The sequence below is a fragment of the Coenobita brevimanus genome, chromosome 101 (genome assembly GCF_032717465.1).
Source record: "Coenobita brevimanus isolate Jiangsu-jjx chromosome 101, ASM3271746v2, whole genome shotgun sequence".
In the NCBI taxonomy this organism is placed as follows: Eukaryota; Metazoa; Arthropoda; class Malacostraca; order Decapoda; family Coenobitidae; genus Coenobita; species Coenobita brevimanus.
In genome coordinates, this window is record NC_137054.1 from 68,729,646 (window position 1) to 68,756,484 (window position 26,839).

Genomic DNA, 26,839 nt, shown 5'->3' on the forward strand with positions numbered 1-26,839 from the left:
ATTCACTGTTCTTGAGTTGGTTTATTTTCGTGTGAGAAGGATCCTTAACCCTTTTCAGCACAGTTTATGGCCGTGTGTAGTCAGATTGGCCATGTGGAGAGGGTGGAGAGAGACTGACGAGGAGAGTGTATATTAGTGAGATGGAGGGGGAGGCCAAGGATGAGATTGAGGGATGGAGTGGAGAAGTATAAGAGAGAGGGGGGTGTAAGCTGGGAGCAGGGTAGTGAGATGGTGGGGGACAGCGACATGGAGGCAAGTTGTTTATGGCCACCCCTTACGGGATTAAGGCGTCTGGCAATATATAAATAGATAGATAGATATAGTCAGATTGGCATGTGGGTTTGACTAGTAACCAAGGAGATTCATCCCTTCATCATAAGTAATGTTCCTCAAATTTCATGGGACTACGAGTTAATATGCAATTTGTGAGAGGCGCCCCGATCTCTCAGATGAAAGTACACGTACTATAACTTCACAGTAACTTGGTGTACAGTGCATGGTAAGGCTTAGCTACGTGTGCCTATGAGGACTCGTTCACTGTGCAAATTGACTACGTGTATCAACGGTGTCACATTAACTATACTCTTCACAGTAACTTGTACCCTATTAGGTTTGGCTATGTGTACACCCTCCCAAAAAAGTATCGGCCCCATTACAGCAGGAATCATTCTGAAACATGGACGAAACGTTGTGATATATGTGGCATCCTGAAATTATAAGTGCGAATATTATATTTGGTAATTATTAGAATTCAGAATTGCAAAAAGATTCACATACTGGGTGGTGTGTGTTTTGAGGCACCACATTCATTGACTCATATTTGTCTGCAAGAGTTGCTCATTTCCACAACCATCGCATCCAAAGGAACCGATACTTTTTTGGGAGGGTGTACATATGGCCACACATTCACTATACTCTTTTCACTGTAACGTGGCCTAAACCTGCCATCTCCCCATCTTGAGTGCTGAGCTGTGGCAATAAATTAACACTAGAACAAGGGTGCAAGTCACGAAGAAGTGCCATAGAAAGGATGTAGAGCCGTAACATTGTCTTTTTCTGCCACTGAGCTGAGGGAAGTATGTTGCAAGGATGAAAATCTGGACCAGGTTAAGGTGAAAGAACAGAAAGCTTAATGTTTCTCTCTCTCTCTCTCTCTAATAGTAGGTCTCAGAGGGGGTTAATTTTTTTTCCGGAAGCCAGAATAGAATAATTATACATCACCCTAATTGCCAGTTTCACCCAAGACACAGTATCGACAGGAAGTGGCCCGTTAACCCCTTCAGTACGATTACCTCACTTTATTGTTCCAGTAACCAAACTTTATTTATTTATTTATTTATTTGTGTGATAGTAAAGAGGGGCATTTTTTTTCTCGCCATTCTTTCCTCTTGCACTCACTTTACGAATCAGGGAAGACTTGGATTTTGAAGATAGGAAGTATGTGGCGCTGTGACGCTTCTGTAGTGTTTATTGCAGTTGTGTGACGCTCCTGTATTGTTTGTGACGCTTCTGTATTGTTTGTTGCAGCTGTGTGACGCTTCTGTATTGTATTTTGCAGCTGTGTGACGCTTCTGTATTGTTTATGGCAGCTGTGTGACGCTCCTGTATTGTTTGTGACGCTTCTGTATTGCTTATTGCAGCTGTGTGACGCTTCTGTATTGTTTATTGCAGCTGTGTGACGCTTCTGTATTGTTTGTTGCAGCTGTGTGACGCTTCTGTATTGTTTATTGCAGCTGTGTGACGCTTCTGTATTGTTTGTTGCAGCTGTGTGACGCTTCTGCTTCTGTATTGTTTGTTGCAGCTGTGTGACGCTTCTGTATTGTTTTTGTAGCTGTGTGACGCTTCTGTATTGTTTATTGCTGCTTTGTGACGCTTCTTTATTGTATTTTGCAGCTATGTGACGTTTCTGTATTGTATTTTGCAGCTGTGTGACGCTTCTGTATTGTTTTTTGCAGCTGTGTGACGCTTCTGTATTGTTTTTTGCAGCTGTGTGACGCTTCTGTATTGTATGTTGCAGCTGTGTGACGCTTCTGTATTGTTTATGGCAGCTGTGTGACGCTTCTGTAGTGTTTTTGTAGCTTTGTGACGCTTCTGTATTTTGTGACTTCTGTATTGTATGTTGCAGCTGTGTGACGCTTCTGTATTGTTTGTTGCAGCTTTGTGACGCTACTGTATTGTTTATTGCAGCTTTGTGACGCTACTGTATTGTATGTTGCAGCTTTGTGACGCTTCTGTATTGTATGTTGCAGCTTTGTGACGCTTCTGTATTGTATGTTGCAGCTTTGTGACGCATCTGTAGTGTTTTTGTAGCTTTGTGACGCATCTGTAGTGTTTTTGTAGCTTTGTGACGCATCTGTAGTGTTTTTTGCAGCTGTGTGACGCTATTGTGTTGTTTATTGCAGCTGTGTGGCGCTATTGTGTTGTTTATTGCAGCTGTGTGACGCTTCTGTATTGTTTATTGCAGCTGTGTGACGCTTCTGTATTGTTTATTGCAGCTGTGTGACGCTTCTGTATTGTTTGTTGCAGCTGTGTGACGCTTCTGTATTGTATGTTGCAGCTGTGTGACGCTTCTGTATTGTATGTTGCAGCTGTGTGACGCTTCTGTATTGTTTATTGCAGCTGTGTGACGCTTCTGTATTGTTTATTGCAGCTGTGTGACGCTTCTGTATTGTTTATTGCAGCTGTGTGACGCTTCTGTATTGTATTTTGCAGCTGTGTGACGCTTCTGTATTGTTTATTGCAGCTGTGTGACGCTTCTGTATTGTTTATTGCAGCTGTGTGACGCTTCTATGTTGTTTTTTGCTTCTGTGTGACGCTTCTGTATTTATTGCAGCTGTGACGCTTCTGTATTGTTTGTTGCAGCTGTGACGCTTCTGTATTGTTTGTTGCAGCTGTGACGCTTCTGTATTGTTTGTTGCAGCTGTGACGCTTCTGTATTGTTTGTTGCAGCATATTATACTACTTGTTTTACCTCATTGTTTGCTGCACCTCATCGTACTGTTTGTTGCACCTCATACTGTTTGTTGCACCTCACCACACTACTGCAACTCACCACACTATTGAGTTCACCATACTCTTTGCTGCACCTCACCACACAATTGCAATTCACCATACTCTTTGCTGCACCTCACCACACTATTGCAGTTCACCACACTCTTTGTTGCACCTCACCACACTATTGCAGTTCACCATACTCTTCTGCACCTCACCACACTACCGCAATTCACCATACTCTTTGTTGCACTTCACCACACTACTGCAATTCACCATACTCTGTTGTACCTCACCACACAATTGCAATTCACCATACACTTTGTTGCAGCTCACCACACTACTGCAATTCACCATACTCTGTTGTACCTCACCACACTGCTGCAATTCACCATACTCTTTGCTGCACCTCACCACACTCTTGCAGTTCACTGTACTCCTTGTTGCACCTCACCGCACTATTGCAGTTCATCATATTCTTTGTTGCACCTCACCACACTACTGCAACTCACCACACTATTGAGTTCACTATACTCTTTGTAGCACCTCACCACACTATTGCAATTCACCATACTCTTTCTTGCAACTCCCGACACTATTGCAATTCACCATACTCCTTGTTGCAGCTCACCCCAACACGGTACTGTTCTTCACCCACTGCGGCATGCACGGGGTCCTGGAAGCCCTGCACCACGGCGTACCGATGGTGGGGATGCCCGTGTTTGCCGACCAGCAGGATGTGTTGGTGAGACTGGAGGAGCGTGGCGTGGCGAGGGGGGTCAGCAAACACCATCCAGCCAGTACCATACACGCTGCCCTCGTCGACGTGCTCACCAACAGCAGGTAGTAGTAGTAGTAGCAGTAGTAGTAGGAATAGGAGTAGTAGTAGCAGTAGTAGTAGTGCCAGCGTGGACACACTGAAGTCAGGAGAGAGTAGGGTAACAGGTTGGACTAGACAAGGTTAGTAGTAGTAGTATTGGTAGAAGGAGCATAGTGGTGGTGGTGGTAGTATTAGTATTAGTAGTAGTAGTAATAGTAGTAGTAGTAGTAGTAATAGCAGCAGTAGTAGTAGTAGTAGTAGTAGAAGTAGTAATAGTAGTAGTAGTGCCAGCGTGGATACATGGAAATCAGGAGAGAGCAGGGTAGCAGGTTGGACTAGGCAAAGTTAGTAGTAGTAGTAGGAGGAGGAAGAGCATAGTGGTAGTAGTAGTAGGAGGAGGAGGAGCATAGTGGTAGTAGTAGTAGTAGTAGTAGTAGGAGGAGGAGGAGGAGGAGCATAGTGGTAGTAGTAGTAGTAGGAGGAGGAGGAGCATAGTGGTAGTAGTAGTAGTAGGAGGAGGAGGAGGAGCATAGTGGTAGTAGTAGTAGTAGTAGGAGGAGGAGGAGGAGGAGCATAGTGGTAGTAGTAGTAGTAGTAGGAGGAGGAGGAGGAGCATAGTGGTAGTAGTAGTAGGAAGAGGAGCATAGTGGTAGTAGTAGTAGTAGTAGTAGCAGCAGCAGCAGCAGCAGCAGCAGCAGCAGCAGCAGCAGCAGCAGTAGTAGTAGTAGTGCCAGCGTGGACACATGGAAATCAGGAGAGAGTAGGGTTACAGTTTGTACTAGGCAAGGTTAGTAGTAGTAGTAGTAGTAATAGTAGAAGTAATAGTAGCAGCAGCAGTAGTAGAAGTGGTAGTAGTAGTTGTAGTCCTACTCATTACCATTACTTGAGGCATTGGATAGCGGCGGATCACTGCTCTATCATCAACAAGTGGTGTTCCTTGGCTCTACGGATCATTTGCCCTTCAGGAGCAGTATAACATGGCTTAGATGTGAACAGCAGAACAGATCACAGGTGGCAGATGTGTGCAGACTGGCCATTACGATAAATACAGAGCTCTTGCATAACCTCTAGTTCTGTCACTCTAACTTGGCCAAAATTTTCGTTCTTTGCAGCTTATTTCACGTAGCTTAGTGGCAGAAGACAGTACTAAGGCTCTACCTCCTTTTCATATCCTCTTCGTGACTACCATCATATTCTAGTGCTCATCTTGTGCAACTACTCACTATTCAAGATGGAGAGATGGGAATTTTAGGCCAAGTTAGAGTAAAAAAAAGTATTGTAATAAATCTAAACCAGCCACGCAAATGACGATAGTGAGGTGAATGGAAGCACAGTACATCGGCATCAGTCCTATCCCTTTTTACTGACGATCTTTCCGTTTCCCCGGCAGTTACCGCAAAAACGCACAGCGGCTCTCGAGGATTCTGCGCCACCCCGCGAAGGCGCCCCTGCAGCACGCCGTGTGGTTGGTGGAGCACGTAGCAACCACCAGGGGCGCCAACCACCTGAAGTTCTCCGGCAGGCATCTCAACTTCTTCCAGTTCTTCGGGCTGGATGTGCTGGCCTTTGTAGTGCTGGTGGTGCTGGGTGCTAGGTGGCTCCTCCTCCCAGCACTCTGGCACACTGTCGTCACGCTTCTCACTCTAGTTAAACCCAAGAGGAAACGGAAAATATCATGATTAGAAGAAAAGAAAAGAAGAATCCTCGTACACACATTTCGTAGCTCCTCTTCACCAAGCCCAACAGGAAGCGAAAATGAACGGATTTTGAATTTGGCTCTCTGTTATCTTGTTTTTGTTTTTTCTTGGAGGGGACAATTTTCGGGCTGCTGGCCTTTGGTTCCTTCTTCCTTGCATTAAAAACAAGAATCCACGTTCACACATTCCACATCTTACCGTTAATTTGAAGACGCACAGGAGGAAACGGAAAATAACTATTAAAAAAAAAAAATCATTCTCACATTCCACATCTTTTCACTCACTTAAACAAACCCAAAAGGAAGTGGAAAATATCATAAGAAAAATTCCCTCATTCTCACATTCCACAGTTTTTAAAATTTCAAACGAGGAAACAACTACCATGATAAAAAGTATATTAAAAAAAAATTATCCCTTTCTGCATTCAAACAATCCTCATTTATTCTTCGTTATTCTCGTTATTTATTTTCTATTCTTGTTAGCCTCGTTAATCTCAAAAACAAAATCCAGGTATATTAATCAAAATGGAAAGAAAATATGATCCACTAAGCACGTACAAATACTTATATAGGTTAAAGTGAAGTATTTATTTCTCAAAGATTGATATTAAGGGGAAATTCTCTCTCCTCCCATTCGTGTCGTTTATTGTTAGTTTTTCCATCTTTATTACTCTCTCTCTCTCTCTCTCTCTCTCTCTCTCTCTCTCTCTCTCTCTCTCTCCTCCCATTCGTGTCGTTTATTGTTAGTTTATCCATCTTTATTACTCTCTCTCTCTCTCTCTCTCTCTCTCTCTCTCTCTCTCAGATTTTCTTTCTCATTTCTTTTTTCAAATCCACTTTTTGTTGTCAGTCCCATTAATTATAATTTATCAGTATTCGTGCTGGCATAAGGAAATTTCGTAACAGTATCTCCTCGGCGATTTATTTTGCATATTACCAGCTCATTTTCTTGTATCAGTGTTAATATGTATGTTTTTAAAAGGTACAGGTTACAGGAAAATACTAACCTGTAATAACATGCAAAATAAACCACCTAGGAAAAAGTGCTGCGTAAACTCAAATAGCAAGGAGGACACGAGTGGATGTCTTTTTCAGCACCTCAGTTTTTTATCACAGGATGGGCATTAGTAGGATGGTTTAGAGTTGGGAATCATCATCATCATCATCCGGACCTCCTTTCCCATCTTTGGGCAGGATGAGGGAAGCAATTAAGATGTAAAACCAGGTAGTGTCCAGGTAGTTTGGTTTACCTGGGAAAAGAACCCTGCCAAGTGTGTGGATTGGGTGGAGAGAAGCACAAGAAGGAGCTAACCTGGGGAATCTATAGTCTTTTCACCTTAACTTGGCCCAGATTTTCGTCCATTCGCAGCGTAAAGAGAAGCACGGAAAGATGTTATTGTGAGGAGTCTACTGTATAGTCTGTTCACCTTAACTTGGCCCAGATATTCGTCCATTTTGCGGCCCAATGACTTAGAACATTGTATTAAGCTATTTATTTTTCTGTCGTGCACTAGGAGAACCCACATTGTAACTTGCAGAAATGTTTTAGTGGCAATAGAGTTATTTATGGTTTGTAGTTTCGTGTTTTTAGTTGGGGTAAGTTTGATCTAAGAGTACAATTATGTCTTGCCGTCCATGGGGTTACGTGTGTGTTGGGGGCTCGTGTGTGTGTGTGTGTGTGTGTGTGTGTGTGTGTGTGTTCTATTGCTAGCTTTAAACGCCTGTGTGTTTGTGTGTCAACCTGAATATGACTAAGATTAGCAAGAATAAGAAATAAGCCACTGGAATGAAAGTGCTGAGTCCCTATCATGACTATTATTTCATTTTACAGGAAGGACGAGGGGCAATATATAGAACTTTCCATGTCATCCTGCATTTAAGAAAAAAAAAAAAAAGGCAGCTGTTAGGGAAAAATTATGATTTTTTCCCCCCCAGGATTTACAAGGAACATTAGGGTACAAATACTTCCCTTGTGACCTCTACTTCCTGGAAAAAATAAATGGTAGTTACATGGAATATATTGTAATTTTGTTTAATTAAATGTGTATTTTTTTAATGACTTATTGAATGCATTATGAAGTACAATAAAACATGTTACAGTAATTCGTAATGGTTATTTGTCTCTCTCTCTCTCTCTCTCTCTCTCTCTCTCACACACACACACACACACACACACACACACACACACACATACACATCATCTAGAAGAACACAGTATGATAACAAAGACAGTTTGGTTTCAGAAAAGGAAAATCATGTGTTACTAATCTGTTGAGCTACTATGACAGAGTAACAAAAACAATACAGGAAAGGGAAGGATGGGTGGACAGTATCTATTTAGATTTCAAGAAAGCCTTTGACACAGTACCACACCAAAGACTTTATGGAAGCTGTACCATCAAGGAGGAATTAGAGGCAAACTGTTTTGTTGGATGCAAGACTTTCTCATAAAAAGAGAAATGAGGACAGTACTAAGAGGAAACTACTCATCATGGAAAGAAGTGACTAGTGGAGTACCACAGGGTTTGGTGCTGGCACCAATCATGTTTCTAGTGTACATAAATGATATAAACAGTAACACTGGAAATGAGAGCTATCTGAATATGTTTGCAGATGATGCAAAAATACAAAGGAGAATTACTAGCACAGACTCTTGTAGGGAGCTACAAGAAGAATTAAATAAACTTCATGAATGGAGTAGTACATGGCAAATGGAATTCAATGTGGACAAGTGTCATGTAATCAAGTTTGGTAAAAGTGGAAAAAGACCTGATTGGGATTATAAGTTAGGAAATAAAACCCTATATACATCAGAAAGAAAGACCTAGGTGTGATTATCAATAACAGACTATCTCCGGCTGACCACATCAGCGAGAAGGTACGAAACACGTATACACTGCTTGCAAATATGAGAATAGCATTCACATACATAAATGAAGACATGCTAAGAAGGATAATAACATCATTCATTAGACCAACCCTGGAATATGCATCAATAGTCTGGAGTCCTCATCTCAAAAAGCATATAGACAAGATTGAAAAAGTTCAAAGGGCCGCTACAAGATGGATACCAAGCAAAAGGGACCTAAGCTACGAAGAAAGACTAAATAAACTGAATCTACCAACACTACAGGAGAGAAGGAAAAGAGGTGACATGATAATGCTATATAAGTGCATATCAGGAAAGGAGAAAATAGACATAAATGATTACTTAACATATGGAGAAGCATCAGCAAGAGGACACTGCAAAAAACTGCATAAGAAGAGAGGTGATAAAGACGTAAGGAAATTCAGTTTCCCAAACAGAGCAATTGATCAATGGAATGCACTACCGAATGAAAGAGTGTGTGCCAAAACAATTCACAAATTTAAGGATATGTACGATAAATATGGTCTAAGACACGGGCCAATACGAGCTTGACTCATTCCTGTAAAGATACAATTAGGTAAGAACACCGCTCGCTGGTGCAGTGGTAACGTTCCCGCCTGCCAACTGGTGGACGGGAGTTCGCGCCTCTCTCAGGTTGCGAAAAGTTTCACTGACGAAGTGGGTGGTTACTGTCCCCCTGGAGCAAGGGGACGGGTGTGTGCGTGTGTGAAGGTCACAGCCTTGCCCTTAGATCGGACTATATGAGCTCTCAGCTCCCTTCCGGGAGGGTAAAAGCTGACCATCACGACCATCGAGTGATCCTGACCGACCCAGTGAATTACACACACGAAATACCACTTACGGTACTATTTCACACCAAAATACCACTTACTAATCGATGTTGAGCTGTATACACCTCCACCTGGGTGATAAAACACTGCAAGACAACCTCGCTATTAAAAAGATAAAAAGGGGAAGATATTAGACAGCCTAGATAGTAAAGAGACAAAACTAGCTTACAAGAGAGCATTAACGTGTAACATATGACTGCATCAAAACACATGTCCGCACTGACGCCAACCAATTTCTTTCGTACTTTCACTAATCTGATACACGATTGCACTCATCCTGGACAGAGTACTGAACAAACAGATACTTCGTTATGCTATAGTCAGACAAGCCACGAGAACGCATTTTTTTTTTTTTTTTTATACAGTCTACAATTAAGGCGCGTTTTTGTGAGGCCTGAGCTCAAGCCTGGCTTCGCTCTTTGACTTTCGGGTATCACACGGGGACCCGTGAACAATTTGTGCAGCACAAAACGAACGTCCAAACTTGGATGTCCATACCCTATCTCACGGTGGACGTCGACGGCCACCTTCTTCTTGTTTATGGAGTTCACCCCACGCGACTGGGAGGTCACTTCCAACTCCATAGCAGACGACGTGTTTATCAGCAACAACAATGGACATGAAGCAATGGGTGCTGCAATCCTAACCCTGCAGGATGAGGAAGAAGCCTCTGCAAGAAGACAAAGGAGGGGGAGAAGGAGGGCATTGTGGATGAGAGAATGGCTCCCACGGAGTGAAGAAAGTAGCCAGTATAGAAATCTGCACAGTAGTGCTTTCTTCCTGAGTATGCCTTTCGAACGTGCCTGAGCCTCTCTTGGAAACAATCAATCCACATTCCATCATATTTACCACATTTTGGTATATATGAAAAGTTTCTATGACAAACAGAAATATTTCAAGTACAAAGTTTACTGACGGTTTTGAATTAATCATAATATATCACCTCAACTGACTACAGACTACAGAGTTCAAGATAGCAGAGGACACAAACTACGTGTAAACTCCATAGAGAAGAAGGAGATCACCAAGTCGTGGACGTCCACGAATGGGTCAGGCGGCCTTCCACTGGTGGACGTCCATTACCCTCCCGCGGGGGCAAGTTTGGACGTTTACGGCCAATTTGGATGTCCAAGAGTCTCCCGTGTGATAGCCCCTTTTAAAATAACCAACAAACATCCCGGTCAGCTGACGACGCAAATCAGCATGGCAGATATAGGAGAATCAGGTATTTTCGATCTAAGCAGTAGTTCTTCCCTCCAGATGGGAACTTTTCCGTTGTTTGCAGAGACACAAGAGTCTGCGACTGTTGTGTCCACTCTTGTAGAGGAATACATGAGTCAGGTCACTGCGTTGTCGTCTTTAATGGCAACAGGCACTAGGTACATAAAGCAGCTGTGTTAATCACTGGAAAGATGAAGGGCATTATATAAGGAAAGCTTTTAATTTACAAACTTGGCGTGCTTGAGAACCCTAGGAACAAGGTACTCTCAGTGACAGTGTATGGGAAAGGAGACAGAACTCTTATTGATATTATGGTGTAGTGGTAGCAAGCTTAATAATTATGTTGGAGACAACACATTTGTGACCATCATGTTTGTAATGTGGTCAGAAAGTTATGTTGTTGATGGCAGGAAACAACTGGAATCATGGACTGTGAGCATTGCACCTTGAAAGTAAATGTAGAAAAAAGTGATGGTTATTGAGAGAGAAGGTTACTCCCAGTGCTATGTTGCAGTGAATGGAGAGAGACTGGAATTGGTGAAAGAGTTCAGTTTCTTGGGTACAGTGATAGAAAAGAGAGGAAAATGTGCAAAAGAAGTTGAAAGTAGAGTGACAAGGAAAAGTGGCTGGTGCAATGAAGGCCTTGATAAAAAACAGAGGATTGAGAGTTGCAGCTGCATGAGGCTTACATGAAGGAGTGTTAGTGCCAACTTTAACATGAGACTGCAATGTGGCATGAAAATGAAAAGTCAAGAGTGAGAGCAACTAAGATGAGACTGCTAAGAAATGTATGTGGAGCACCGAAGGTGGATAGATACGAAATAATGTGATTCATGAAAGATGTGGAGTGAGGAAGTCGGTGGACACCAGAATCGAAGAGAGTGTACCGAGTGGAGAGAATGGATAACAATAGAGTGGTGAAAAAGGTATAGCTGAGTGAATTTGAAGGATGGAGGAGGTGAGGTAGGCCAAGGAGAAGGTGGAGAGATATGGTGGATGAGTGTGAGGAAGAGAGGTTTGGAAGTCTGTGAGGCTAGGGAACTGACAAGAGATCGGGCTGGCTGGATGGATGTTGTGAGAAGTGCATGATCAGGGATTTGGCACCCCTTTTTAGCGTGGTATCATCTGGATTGACTCTATTGGATACGTTTGTGTGAAGCTACAGAACATGGTGAATGTTTTAGCGTATCTGATAGATCTACACCACAACGCTTCTTCACATCCTCATTTGTCAGACTGTCTCTCCATGTGACTCCACATGCTCCTCTCAAATAACTCATTTCCATTGCCCTGTCTCTTGACTTGTTTCCTTCCAACAAGGTCCAAGCTTCACTTCCATGTGTTAGTTGTTATCACAGTACTGTCATGCAGTAACTTTTTCACCTCCATGCTCACTTCCCTGTTTTTTATCACTGCCCTCAAAGAACCTGCAACCTTTCTTCCTTGTTGTACCCTTTCAAGCACTTCATCCTCCAAACTTCCATCTTTACTGATCACACTACCCAGGTACTTAAATGCACGCACATTTTCCATTTCCTCCTCATCCAATCTCACTCTGCATTCACTGACCTCACTTCTCTCAAAGACCATAACTCTACTCTCCCCTACATTCACCTTTAGATTCCGTTTCTTACACACTCCCCCAAACTCATCCAACAAGCCTAGCAGCTCCCCTTCATCTTCACTTAACAACACAATATCATCTGCAAACAACAGTACAGGGAGTTTCCACACACTGCCCTCTGTCATTAGGGCTGCTCCAACATCTGCTGTCCTACCTTGTATCTCTTTTATAACCCCATCCATATACAGATTGAACAACCATGGAGACATGACATGTCCCTGTTTCAATCCAACCTTCAAAGAGAACAATTCACTCAGTTCCCTATCCACATACACTGCAGCCTTAGCACCCTTATACATACTCTTCATGGCTTTCAACAACTTCCCATTTATTCCATGTATTCCTAATACTTTCCACATTCCTTGTCTATCCACCCTGTCACATGCTTTCTCTAAATCCATGAAGCCACATACCCGGTACAACTTCTGTCTGTTCTCTAGAAACTTCTTCACTAAAGACCTAAGAATGAATATTTGAACTGCACAACCTCATCCCTTCCTAAAACCTCGTTGTTCTTCAACTATTTCCTCTGTTATTTCCCTAACTCTGTCAGTAGGTCTCCTACCATACACTTTTTCCCCCTTTTCCTTTGTACAGGGGAATGATTATACCTGACTTCCAATCCTCCGGGACTCTGCCTTCCTCCCAGGCCAGTCTGCACATCTTCCAAATCCATTCTACTGCCAGTAATGATACTTCTCCACCCCTTAGTATGAGAACCCCTTATCTCAAGCCCATCTCAGGTCTTTCTATGGTGTGTGTTCCTTATTGTGTCTTCACATTCTATTAATCTAACCATGCCTGTGTGTGTTTCTGATACACAGCATATCATAATGTACGGTATGTATTTAGTTGGTCTGTGTTATTGTCAAAGGGAAAATTTGGGATTGCACTTGGGATGCCCAGTACTATAGGGTAAATCCCATTGGTAGTGTACTTTTGTTATTGTGCAAGTTCTTTATCACACACCAAGCCTTGTACCAGTTATGCATGATAACCAAGGGATCACAGTACCGTATATAAACGTGTTGCCAGGTGAGCCTGACTGCGACATTTTCCCTCATTTTTCTGTGTCTGTCCTCATCTCTTCCTATTTCTGCCATCTTGTCTGTCACTTTTTGTTAATATTGTTTTCTTTTTCAGGTGGCTTTACATCGATTGACAAGCCAAAAAGTTTCCTAGATGCAAGGAAACCATTTACAACATTGGGTGGTAACTATAAAACCAACCCATACATGTTCCCTATGTGTCAGCAAGTGGGTTGGTGGTGGGTTAGTTTCCCTCCATATAAAATAACTAACTTGCAGCCAAACGACCACCTATTACGGGATTATGGTGTCTGGCAATAGAGGTAAGCCCTTAACCCTTTAACCACGGGTGTCATTCCAGAATGACATTGAAAAAACTGGACCAAACCGCGGGTGTCATTCTGGAATGTTCGAGAATATTTTGAACACCGCGCATTTTTCCTGTGCGCAAATTGTTTCACGCAAGAGTAGCTGTCGAGTTCTTTCACGCCAGCCCTCCCACACCTCCATCCTCCCACCCCCCAGGGGCCCCCCCCACCCCTGCCCTGACACGCATCAGTCAGTATCTGTCCAGCTCTGTGCGTGATAATGGCGCTCCGTCCTGAGTCATCATCACTCGCGTCCTCCTCGGAAATTCCTAGTGCTTGTGTGCCTTTGACCTCTACATCGAAGAAGGAACTGCCGACGGCGAGGCAGAAGGGGTTGAGCACCCTAGAAATTAGGACAGAGCTGGATAAAACTGTAAGTACAACTCTGGATTGTAGCAGTGAGAGTGATACACTTACCGCAAGTAGTGATGACTATGCAGTTATTGCTGGTGAACCGTTTATGATTGAACACTTGGGCAGTGACAGTGATGAAAGTGAACATGTTGTCCCCCCACTGCCCACAACTTACTCTGGAAAAGGGAAGGCGCCCATGGAGAAAATGGGTGTAGCACGTGGGAAGGGAGTGAAGCTTAAACTTACGTCTCCTACACCCGGCCCTAGCAAGCATTTCCCACCACTTTCCCATTCCCCTAGCCCTATTGCCCTCACATCATCTTCATCTTCTGCCGTGCCCTCTCCTCAGTCATCATCATCAGAGGAATATGAATTCCCAGAGCCTGCACAGCGAGGGAAGGCAGGCCGTGCAGGCAGGGTAAGCAGGGCAGGCCGGCCTAGAACAAAGGGGATGTGTGGCAGCAGGAGGGCAAAGCGGGGTGATAAGCGAGGTGATAAGCGGGGATGAAAGGGTCAGATTTCACCACACACCAGGTCAGTAACCCCCACGCCTGCCCCCCGCCCAGCTCCTGCCTCACCCATTGCCTCCACCTCAACTCCTTCTCACCGGGAAAAGAGTGCAATGTGACCTGCCACTGCCACTGAACCACGCACCGGGAAAGTGGATGCATTTGTTTGGTCTGACGGTGCTGATTTTCAGCCACACAATTCGCCGTTTGACATGACAAACGTGGGAATACAGCCTGCCTTTCCATGCAGCGAAGGAGATGACTTTGTGGACTACTTCCTGGCCTTCATGGATGACAAAATCGTGCAATTTGTCAGCGATGAGACCAATAGGTATGCAGCTCAGTGTGCAACAGAAGGGCTGGGACCTATTGGCTCACCAAAGCAAGTGTCATGGTTGCCTGTAGGGATCAGAGAGCTGTAAGTGTTCTTTGCCCTCATGTTCTTGATGCCCCATATCAAGAGACATGAGTTGGAGGAGTACTGGCTGGTTGATGACATCACTTCAATCCCAACATTCGGCAAATACATGTCACGAGATCGGTTCCGACAGCTGCTAGGATACCTGCACTTCGCTGACAATGAAAACCCGTCCCAAACTGACCCTTTGTGGAAAGTGAGGGATTTCCTCAACAGGATTAGGGATCGATTTATGTGATTTTTCCGTCCTATGCAAAAAGTCGTCATAGATGAATCCCTGGTATTGTTCAGAGGACGTCTCAAATTCATGCAGTACATCCCCAGCAAACACCACCGCTTTGGGATAAAGTTCTTTGTGCTGTGTGACTGTGAGACATGGTATATCCTTGATTTCGTTATCTACTCTGCAAACACAGTGGACGTGGACAGGAGAGACCCCCTTGGCTTCTCTGGCTCCGTAGTAAAATTGCTGATGGTGAGGTATTTTGGTGGGAATCATGCTGTACACGGACAATTACTGCACAGCACCGAAACTCGCCAAATACCTGGCTGAACACGGCATCGGCACTGTTGGCACTGTACGGAGCCACAGGAAAGAGTGGCCAAGTTTCCCTGAAGCATCATCCTCATCCAAGGGAGATGTGCACTTGAAGAAGTCTGACAAGCTTCTGGCGATCAGGTGGCACGACAAGAAGGTCATGAATATGCTCAGCACCATCCACAAGGGGGAATTGCAGAGAACTGGGAAGGTCAGCTACAGGACGGGAGAGCCAATCATGAAGCCCAATGCCGTCATTGACTATAATATCAACATGAGACTTGTTGATAGGTTGGACATGATGATTGGCGAGATAGACTGTCTCAGGAGAAACACCCAATGGTACAGGAAGGCTTGCCTCCACATGCTCGATATGTGCATGCTCAGCGCCTTCCTCCTCTACAAGACACAAGTCGGGGACATAAGGCAACCATCCTTGAGACAGTTCTCCAAGACTGTCGTGCAGCAGCTGCTTGCACGATTTTGTCAGGTGACGGCATTGGTCCGAAGGCGACACTCTGACACACAACCTGACCGTCATGAGTGCCGCAATTACATGAGCCGGCACCAGCTTGTGAAATTGCCTCTCACCGCAGGCGGCAGGTTGTCACAGGGCTGCTGCAGAGTGTGTCATAACACCACACGGAGGCCTTGGGCGAGAAAAATGAGCACACACCAGTCCCAGGAATGCCAAGTCGCTCTCTGTGTGACTCCGTGCTTTGCCAAGTACCACTCTCTGAGTAAATACTGACAGTGACAGTGATATACAGTGATGCGACAGTGACGTGCTTTACCAATACAGTAATTGTATAAGGGATAATGTAGTAATAAGGGATATTTTGCCCAAAAAACAATGTAAATATTGACCAGTATAATAAGTGATACCACGTTGAGTACACCGCTTCCCATCCGATCAGTGAAGTTAAGCAACGTTGGGTCTGGTTAGTACTTGGATGGGTGACCGCCTGGGAACACCAGATGCTGTTGGCATCCCTACGTGTCAAGTGGGGTTGGTGGAGGATTAGTGCCCCTCCCTGTAAAACAATTAACTCTAAGCCCTTGGCCACCCCGTTTGAGATACATGGCGTCTGGCAATGAATGAATGAATGAAATAATAAGTGATATGGTAATAAGAATATCTGCGGCACTGCTGTGATTCTGGGATGCGACAGTGACGTGCTTTACCAATAATTGTATAATATAGTAATGGATATTTTATCTAGAAAATTATGTAAATATGGCCAGTATATAAGTGATATGGTAATAAGAAAATCTGTGGCACTGCTGTAATTCTGTGATGCGACAGTGACGCAGTATAGTAATAAGTGCAGTGTAAATATAATGTATATTGCCCATATTATATGTAAAATAGTAATAGAAGTTAGAAATAATGAAAACATCACTGCTAACCAAACGTCAGTGAGCGTGTGATGCCGCAGTGAGGTGCGGGCAATTACAGTGCCTTTTACCTACCTCAGTGAACACAGAGTGGATGTTTATCGTATGTGCAGTGTTCACATATGTTTATAGTACTATTATCAGAGAGTGGTTGGCATTTGGTACTGGTGTGTGGGGCGTAAAATAGTGATTTTACACCGCTTACTTCTAACGGCACTGCCCGTCCTGTGAAAGTCCACAAAGTCATGAAATCTACATCACTGCAAAGCTGAAGGTTAGTACTTTCTATTGGTACCTTATTTTTTGCTCTAGCTTTATTCTGTTCAGAGTTATTAAGGTTTAAAAGTTTGTTTACATTTGGCTGGAACCCCCGCGGGAGAGGCCAGTCGGAGCAAAACAATGCCCGTGGATACAGGGTTAATTCACGCGATTTCGGTTATCCACGAATTTTTCGTACAATAATTAAAACAAAATTATGGTATTCAAATAAATAATTTTAATGTACAAGAGAAATAAATAAAATATAAAAATGCCTACCTGCTGCCCGTGTGCATACATATATGTGTGTGTGTGTGTGGGAGGTCGGTCCACACAGTCAGTTTGAATCAGACGGTCGAACCATGTATGACTAGTGAATCGTTATTTGTGGCTTATTTTTCTGCCTTCCAGTGATTGCTTGCCTTGTCTGCCAACCTGGGGCCTAAGCATAGTGCTAGTGATGCATGTGGTAACACACCAAAACGAACTGTAACGTGATGTTGCTGACAGAGAAAGTTGTGTTGGACAAACTTAAGGGAGGAATGTAGGCGACAATTCCCCATCAGGAAGATTCCCCGTCATTTATTTACATACCAGTTTATTTAGCAAGTACAGTACACTAGTTTTTTACTTATATGAGTTATAAAATCTCCCTGAAAATTAGTTATTAAAGTATTAATTAATCAATAATAAGTATAATTATAGAATGACAGGGAATCGTCCATGTTTTGATGGTGAATTGACTTCATGGTGAATTGTCTCTGAACCGTGTGTTTGGGGTGAGTCAACTGTTCTTACAATAAAGAAGACAGAACGTAGCATACGGGAGTCAGTGACAGTGAGAGCTAGTGCACCAGACTGTGCTAAAGTGTCCACCTACGCCTGTGAACTGGCTAGGAACCGTATATTTTGGGGTGAATGAGTCAACTGTTTGGACAATGAAGAAGGCAGAATGTAGCATATGGGAGGCAGTGATGGTTTGTGCACCAGACTGCTGAAGTGTCTCCACCTACGCTTGTGCTTGTCAGGTTTCACTTAAATTTCTTACATTTTTGTTGTTTTTCATACTTTATGCTAGTTTATAAGGTGTATGTAATGCATAAACAGTATTATTCAGATGTAATATGCTTAGTAGACATGCGTAATTATGTGCACACAAGGGCAGAATGTATACACGAATTTACCACATATGCAAAGGGTGTGGGAACGTAACCCTCGCGTGAATTAAGGGCTTACCTGTAGTTTGGGATCTATACTCCAAAAAAAAAAAAAAAAAAGCTGTGAAAGCAATGAAAATTACGAGCGCGTCTGACCGTCGCACTTGCCCTAGTTCGCTCTTGGTACTCTGTCATTTATTATTCATAAAACCCCTCACACTTTATATTTCTATAACTATATAACACTTATATATATCTACAGTCTTTATCCATAAGTTTCCTTCAGTAGTATTAGTTTATTGTCACTGTAGGGATTCAATTTCCTTCAGTAAAATACATAGCATTCACTTTCTTGTCCTGTATACTAGCATTGAGAGTGAATGTCACTTTCACCTTCACTCTCGTAACTCATAGTATTCAGACATGCTAGAGTGAAACTTTCACTTTCATTACTCCTAGAGTATATACTCGTATTCTTATAATACTACACATTTACATTTCTATTTACGTTCTCTATTTTATTTACGTTATTTACATTTCTATTTTATTTACACTGTGTTATGCACTGTCACTTGAAGTAACTTATAAAACTATTTTCCACTGTTCACGTATATTTACATTCATTACCTTTCACTTGCTGTTTACACATTATTTACAATTCCACTTGCACTGTTTTACACAACAGAAAGATCGTAGTCACACTTTTATCAATTGTCAGCCCTTTACCTCTTTCCACACGAGGTTTAGTAGGGGGTAAAGGTCACAGGGCCCTTTGCATGGGGGTGAAAAGTCCCTGAAGCTAGCAAGAGCAAACAGATGTACCTCCACATTGGAAGATGAGAGTGAACTGATAAGGGTGGGCCAGGGTGGTGGCCTACCTAGGGAAATGCTTTACTGCCAGCGTTAGCCTCTTGACACAGCTAATATATACCGTGAACCGGGGTGACCGTACGATTTTGAAGGTTATTTCATCCTGACACAATTTATTTTGGCCAAAATACTGATGTTAAGTATTACATACGTACGTGAGCCAATAACCTGTAAGTATCTAACAGCCAGATAATCTCAGTATCTCCATCTAGACGTAGTAAAATATTTTATAGGTGTCCGAGGTCACCCCGGACTGGGGAGACTTCGGACTGCCTTGGGGTGACCCCGGACACTCATTAGAAATGCACTGAAATGGGCCCCTAGTAGCTCAGCTGAATGTTTGGACAGTTCTGGGGGGTCTTCGGACACTGCGCGACTTTTAAAAAAATTGCTGAAAAAAATACAGAAAAATTACAAGTAAATAGTAGTGATATATAGCAAAAATAGATGAAAAAATAAATTTTCCATTGACTTACAACCCCAGTTTAGTTGATTATACATATACATTATAGGGAGTACATTCCCACACTATGCGCAGGTTAAAGGCACGATTGTGACTGACTGACCGGACGGTTTAAAGCGTGCCGGCTATTTAAATGCCTAATTAAAGGGAACTTGGAATGGAGGAACAGAAGATAGGGAAGGAAAGAGCTAAAGAGTGAAGGAGCTTGGGAAGGAATGAGAGAAGGAGCTTGGGAAGGAGAAACAGGAGTTAGGAATGAGGAACAAGAGGAGGGAGTGGAGACGAACTATAAGGATATCATACCGGTACCGTACCATATGGTAACTTAAATAATATGTGTTCTCACATCATATTTCTTAGCAGCAAAAACAAAGATAAGCATGCAGACTGTGTACATTGTACAAAATATGTTTTATTACATATAAAAAAAGCAAATTAGATATGCTGTCTGACCTCAACCCTTTAAATATCCATTGTCCGAAGTTACCCCTTTAAATCCCAAAAATGCGTACACATTCACTCATGTCATGTTTACATACATTTAAAATGCAGATTTTAACCCTTTCTCTGTTCCAATCTTCAAGTTAGACGTTAAAGTAAACCTCTAAATGTGTATAAGCGTGCGGTTTGTTATGATTTGTTCACACCAGACCAAGTTTTCCCGTATTCATTTTTTCACCAAAAAATAGCATTGTCTTTTTTACAATATATTCACCAGTGGAACATAATATTTTAAAAAGATAATTATACATAACATTTTACAAAACCTATGCAACATTATCCCGTTTAAATATATACGATATCTTTCTTCGTTTAGCAGCTGCGTAGCATTTAATCTTTTTATGCAAATTTCGTCCGAAACCACCCCGTGTCCGAATTCACCCCGGCTCACGGTAGCAGTGAAATAATTGGCAGGAAATCTAGACAATATTTTATAAATTAGGTAGTTCCAGGTGAATGTAAATCTCACTTAGGCTTCTCCCTTCCCTCCTTATATGTATATTTATTACGAAAATAGATTATACGGCATATTTCAAGGGGAAATAAACAGCGAAAATTAGCGAACGAGTGCACGTGAGGTGTTGTCAGGTGATAATTAGCCAATTCCAAGTGTATGGCACTCTCACTTACCTTATTTCTTTCTTGTATATATTATTTGGTATAAGAATAGGGCATAGGGCTTATTTCAATGGATGAAATCAGTGAAAAATTCCAGGGAAGATTTACTTAGCGTAGCATGGCCGGGCAGGCAAGAGGATAGGGTATTGGAGGGGGGGTAGGGAGGGGGGTCAAGAACGGGGAGAAATGGCTAAATTGTCAACAATGGATGGGAAAGACTGACGAAGAGAGTGTATGTGAGTGAGGTGGAGGGGGAAAGAGGGAGGGGGAGGCCGAGGATGAGATGGAGGGATGGGGTGGAGAGGTATATGAGAGAGGGGGGTGTGAGTTGGGAGCAGGGCAGTGAAATGGCGGGGGACAGGGCGACTTGGAGGCGATTTGTTTGTGGCCACCCCAAACGGGATTGAGGCGTCTGGCAATAGATAGATAGATAGGATGGGAGTACAGATGAGATTAGGAGTGCTGACTAGTGTTGGACATTGGCAGTACTGATAGATGATACAAGCCCCCATTTGGAAGCCTGGGTGAATTCAAAATAACACAGAATCACAAAAGCGACGCCCCGCGGTATGATTCCTTGCTCCCAAGCGTCACAAAAGTGACGCCCCGCGGTTAAGGGGTTAAATGTACACATACATAAAACCTTACATGCACACAGCACATGGACATTATGAATGCTCTAGAAGGCTCTAGCATTAGAATCTTGTTCACACACACACACACACACACACACACACACACACACACACACACACTTGATCTCCCTTTGGCCAGCAGAGACAAAAGGGAAAGTACTAAAGCATGTGTTCTTTATTCATGTTTGATTTTTTGGTATGGACACAGTACACATAAATAATCTCAGCAAATAATGATGTTTTGTGTACTGAAATAAGCTGTTTGCCAAGGTCTATCTCAGTAGTTATAGTAGTAGTTGTAGACCTAGCCCATCTCAAATGTGCATCCAGTCAACTACAGGCTGAAGTGGCCCTCCTGTCAGGAAAATAGGTAGGGAGTTGAGGGATGTTTGTACAGCCAGGGAGTGGAATTGACAGGTTATAGAGTGCCACCCCAAGAATGCATCCCTCTAATCTTTTAAACTCATTGTGTCCCGGCATCTCAAAATGAATGGATCATGAATTTGACCCTCTTATCTTATTTTTGTTGAGCTTCTAGCCGTTAGTTCCTTCTTTCTGACAGAAAAAAGAGAGAACACCAGTCTATCACAAAACAGTCCTTCATACTTTTTCTGTCCCCATTCTGCCCTATGTTTGCCCTGTAATCATTTATTCCTATCACCAGGGCCCTTTTTTATTTACTTGATTCGTTTCCTTATATGCTGCTATCAGGGGCACATGTTGGTGCTCCCTTAAACCCTTCAATACATTTTTCTTGAATGAGTAGCAGAGTGGCTAGCAATACTGGTAGAGAGAGAGAGAGAGAGAGAGAGAGAGAATAATACAAAAGGTAAAATGAGTACCTAGGAAAGTTGTGTGGTTACCCAGATGATACAGTGCCCTTGTATCCCAGGATGGTTTAGGAAATGTCACAGACACAAAGGTCAGTTGCACAGAGGAGCACTGCAGCATAATTATCTCTATATCTATCAGACTGTCTGTCAGGCTGTCCGTTTATTCTTCTGTCAATCTTCCTGTTTATCTACCCAGCCATTTTTTGATCCATTATTGCCCCCAGCTTTACAAACGGATAGGGAGCTGTACTTGGTGGCCAACTGTAGGGGTCGGAAGGAAGGGGAAAAGCTAGGACAGAAGGAAATAGCGTACTAGTAAAATGATCGGGGTTGGGTAGGAGGTGGTGTTCCATAATTTTCAAATACCCCCTCTAAAATATGGAGATGGTCTGTCTGAGTGAGGAAATAGCATTGGTTGGCTAAAGAATCAAGTCTAACCCTCTGTACATATCCCTTGAAATGTGGACCCCCAAATTTAGCATTTTACCCTCCCAAAACGCCTCCTGATAGTCGTAAAAATTGAAATCCAACACAGGAGACCAAATATATGGCTTTTTATTTACAGGAGACAGTAGGCATAAACAGCAAAATAGTTCTTAACAGCAAACATACATTTCAGATAGAATAATGGTAGGATTTAAGTCCATAATGTTGAGTTTGAAGGAGTCGAAGTCCACAGTTTGTGTCATGGTACATAGCCTGTTTACAGACAGTTAGTTCTACTGGCTCAGAATTGTGTCCATGGCTTGACTAAAGTCATTCAGGGTCACCTCTGTATTACAGGTAATGTTATTAAGATACAGCTTAAGATTGGCTGCATACGTGTTCATTGGCAGCTTCTTGTGGTCTTTCATCAACTGGAACAGATCACTGGACTTTGGGAGGGAGAGTGACGTGTCCCGAGCATAGCAAACCTTCAGGTAGAGACGTCCTACCTTGATGCCCTCATCTATGTCAGTGCCTGCAACATATTCATCAACTTCAGCAGCTGATGTCAAAGGGCCTCCCATTCCCTTCGGTATATCAAGGTCTTTGTTTCTCCGACGATCTACCGCTACATTAGCAATCTCCTTGTCTTGTAAGCCCTGCTTCTTCAGTTCCTCTTGCTTTTTGTTATGCCAGCATGATTTCTGGCCTCCTTCCTCCTTTCCTGATCATGCTGCCATAGTTCCTGAAAGACCCTGGTTGTCTTGGGCCAATGAGGTCTGAAGATTTGGCATTCACCTGTGCTGCAGATGCACCCCCGAGCTGTTTGGTAGCCCTTCCTGACAGCTCATAGTTAACAAAGCTCACACAGCACCCTGCATTCAGGTTGTGGACTGGTGCCTTCTCCAACGTCTTTGGATCTATCTGAGTGACAACTTTCTGCTGACACGTCACAGTCTGCAAAGCTGAAGATATTACCCTTCTGCCTCTGAAAGCCAGTAGCCAGCTTGGGGATGATCATCTTCAGGAGCCTAATTACCTCAGGTTGGAATGAGGTTGCTACTTCAAGCATGCCACTGCAGATGTCCTCATCATACTTTGTATGCTGGAACCTTTCCTGAGGAACAAACTAGAATGCTGGTTGCTCTGTCTGCAACAAGATGACTGGCACTACATCCCCCAGTTCCTGGTATAGCTGTTGATATGCTGGCATGATCTTGCTGTGTGTTGTTTTTCAGCAGATGTCATCAGAGACAGGTGTGGCTCAATCAGATGAAGTCCAAGGAGACCACCTGCACAGTACATCACCTTCGGAAATCCAAGTCCAGAAAACACCTCACAATGCAGGCCTGCAGATAGGATGCCACAGTAGCCAGATGGTACAGACTGATAGTGCAGGTCATTGTCAAGTGATTGAATGCTCATCCTTGAGGCTGACAGACTTGTTTGATGATGGGGCTATGTGGAGGTCAGATTCATGCCACTTGTCCCATGATTTGTGATCAAGTCATGATAAGTTGAGTCATGCAGTCCAGGGTTTGTTCAGTGCCACTCATTGCTGCTGCTGTTGCACTTACAAGGAAGTTTGAGTAATCTTGTCTGTACCTAGTGTGTTCTCTACTTCAGCCCATTGCCTGGTAATGACCCTGTTGAACATCAGAGTTGGTGCTCATTACAGAACGGATGATCATGAATGTGCTCAGAATCCAGACTCTCTGCTGCAGTTCATCCACTTTGATATTGTGAGCTTTTTTTTTTTTTTTTTTTTTTTTTTTTTTTTTATAAGAAGGAACCAAAGACCGTGAGCATGCAATTATTGTTCCTTCCAAGAGAATAACAAAATATGAGAGAGCCAAATTCAAGATCCGATCATTTCGAGATGCCTGAACACACTGTGTTTAAAAGACTGGAGATCATAGGAAGCAGGATATACAAACAGAGGGAGACAGTTCCAGAGTTTACCTGTTGCATAAATGAAGGAATGAAGGACTGGGAGTAACTGTTAACTCTTGCGTTAGAGAGTTGGACAGAAAAGGGATGAGAGTTTGCTGCCAGATGGGTGCTACGTGCCCGTCATAGAGGTGGAGGAGTGCATGCAGACAGTTCAGAGGAGCAGAGACCATTGAAGTAGCGATAGAAAAGAGATAAAGGTGCAACAGTGCGGCGAAGAGACAGAGGTTGAAAGGAGTCAGTAAGAGGAGGAGAGTTAATGAGATGAAAAGCCTTTGACTCCACCCTGTTGAGAAGAGCTGTATGTTGGGAGCCTCCCCACACATGAGAGTTGTATTCCACATAGGGACGGATAAAACCCCTGTATAGAGTCAACAATTGTGCAAGGGTAAAGAAGGAATGGAGTTGGCTTAGCACACCTAATCTCTTGGAAGCAGATTTTACAAGAGATGTAATATGATCTTTCCAAGATACGTCCCGAGTAAATGAAACCCCTAGCATGTTCAAGGATGATGCAGGATTAAGCTGAATATTGTTAAACATTAGTGTGTATACCCGTGGAAGATTTTGTCGGGTTGATAGGTGTAAAAACTTGGTCATTGATGCGTTAAAAACAACCAGATTATTTTTACCCATCAGAGATACGAACCAAGTCAGACAATAGGTGTGCCATAGCCTCATCCCTTGTTTTCTGAGATGGAAGTTGCAGGAACCAAATGGAAAGTTGAAGGGTGGAGTCATCAGCATATGAGTGGATAGGGTTAGATGTACAGCTTAGAAAGTCATTGATGAATAAAAGGAAGAGGGTTGGTGATAGGACAGAGCCCTGAGGAATACCACTGTTAATAGATCTAGGAGAACGATGGCTATCTACAACAGCGGCTATAGAACGACCAGAAAGGAAGCTAGAGATGAAGGCACGGATAGAAGGATAGAAACCATAAGAAGGCAGTTTGGAAATTAAAGATTTATGCCAGACTCGATCAAAAGCCTTTGAGATGTCAAGTGCAATGGCAAAGCTTTCGCCAAAGTCCCGAAAGGAGGATCACAGAGTCAATTTTCTCAAACAGAGTTTTGGCTGCAACACCACTTGCTGCCTCCTGAATTTCCAGGATCACCACTCAGAGAGCAGCTAAGTTCTTTCTGGACTCTGAAGCAATGCTTAGTGTGGGCAGTGACCTGTATTTTCTGTTAATGGTGATACCCTGAACGGAAAATGACCCAACACCCTGCTTCTTTGAGCCATCATCAGAATAGGTCACCACGACTTGTTCATCAGAGTTTATGATCTTGACAGTCTCATCTAGTGTGCACACCTCAATGCTCTTGCCTCCTTCCCTGACTCTCTTGGATTCTGGCAGGGTATCCAGGTCAGTGACCTCTGGGTTATCGTGTGCCTTCCAGTTTGTGTCAAACATGCGGTTTCCAACTGTGATGATGGCTGCTACAGCCTGTGCTTCACATGTGGTAGCAGCTCTCCAGTTTATGAACGCTCATAATACAGTCATTACTCGTTTTACAATGTTTCGGTTTACGATGTTTCGCTACAACAATAATAGAAAAGTTCCATCCCAAAATTCGATTTACAATAAAGTTTCTGCTATAACGATTTTGCCATCGGTTGTGGCAAACAGTTTTTCCACTTTTTATGCATTTCTGTAAGTCTGGGCACATTTTAACCGACATAGCTGAATTCCTGGACATCAAAAACATATATTTAGATGCCAAAACAATATTTTCATGTGAATTAGAAGCAGAGATTGAGGCATATTGTCTTTGATTATACCTTCATTTTTGGTGAAAAAAGTTGCATGTATATGTCGAGTTCAAAGGCCATTTACTGGAAATTGACCACTTATCCAGATGTCTACCCAAGATTTTTCTGAACCTTAGAGGGTATACTTGATTAATCTGAAGAGTAATTTTCTGCCTCTCCTATGCACGCAAACCACCCCCCAGCTGCAGTAGGGTGGAGTCAAAGGTTTTTCGTCTCTTTAACTCTCCTCCTCTTACTGGCTCCCTTCAACCTGTGTCTCTTCGCCACATTGTTGGATCTTTATCTCTTTTCTGTTGCTACATCAGTGGTCACTGCTCCTCTGAACTGTCTGCTTGCATCCCCCCACCTCTACGACGGGTGCATAGCACTCGTCTAGCAGCAAACTCTTATCCCATTTCTGTCCAACTCTCTAATGCAAGAGTTAACCGTTACTCCCAGTCCTTCATTTATGCAACAGGTCAACTCTGGAACTGTCTCCCTATGTCTGTATTTCCTACTTACTATGATCTCCAGTCTTTCAAACACATTGTGTCCACGCATATTGAAATGAACGGATCTTGAATTTGGCTCTCTTTTGTATTGTTTTTGTTTTGTTTTTTTCTTGGAAGGAATGGTTTGTGGGCTCCTAGCCTTTGGCTCCTTCTTCATTGCATTAAAAAAAATAAT

The 26,839-nt window shown here is 43.0% G+C and overlaps 1 protein-coding gene and 1 pseudogene across 1 annotated transcript in view; both read left to right on the plus strand.

Annotated features, from left to right (window-relative positions):
- The window catches only part of LOC145415076 (UDP-glucuronosyltransferase 2A3-like), a 15,087-nt gene extending 9,597 nt beyond the window's left edge, over positions 1 to 5,490 (plus strand). Inside the window, exons 9-10 of the mRNA XM_080284490.1 lie at positions 3,618 to 3,834; positions 5,202 to 5,490. Coding sequence (XP_080140616.1) covers positions 3,618 to 3,834; positions 5,202 to 5,490 — 506 coding nt within the window. The remainder of the gene's footprint in view (positions 1 to 3,617; positions 3,835 to 5,201) is intronic.
- A 10,667-nt stretch (positions 5,491 to 16,157) lies between these two features.
- Positions 16,158 to 16,277, plus strand: LOC145415179 (5S ribosomal RNA; annotated as a pseudogene).
- Positions 16,278 to 26,839: the final 10,562 nt, after the last annotated feature.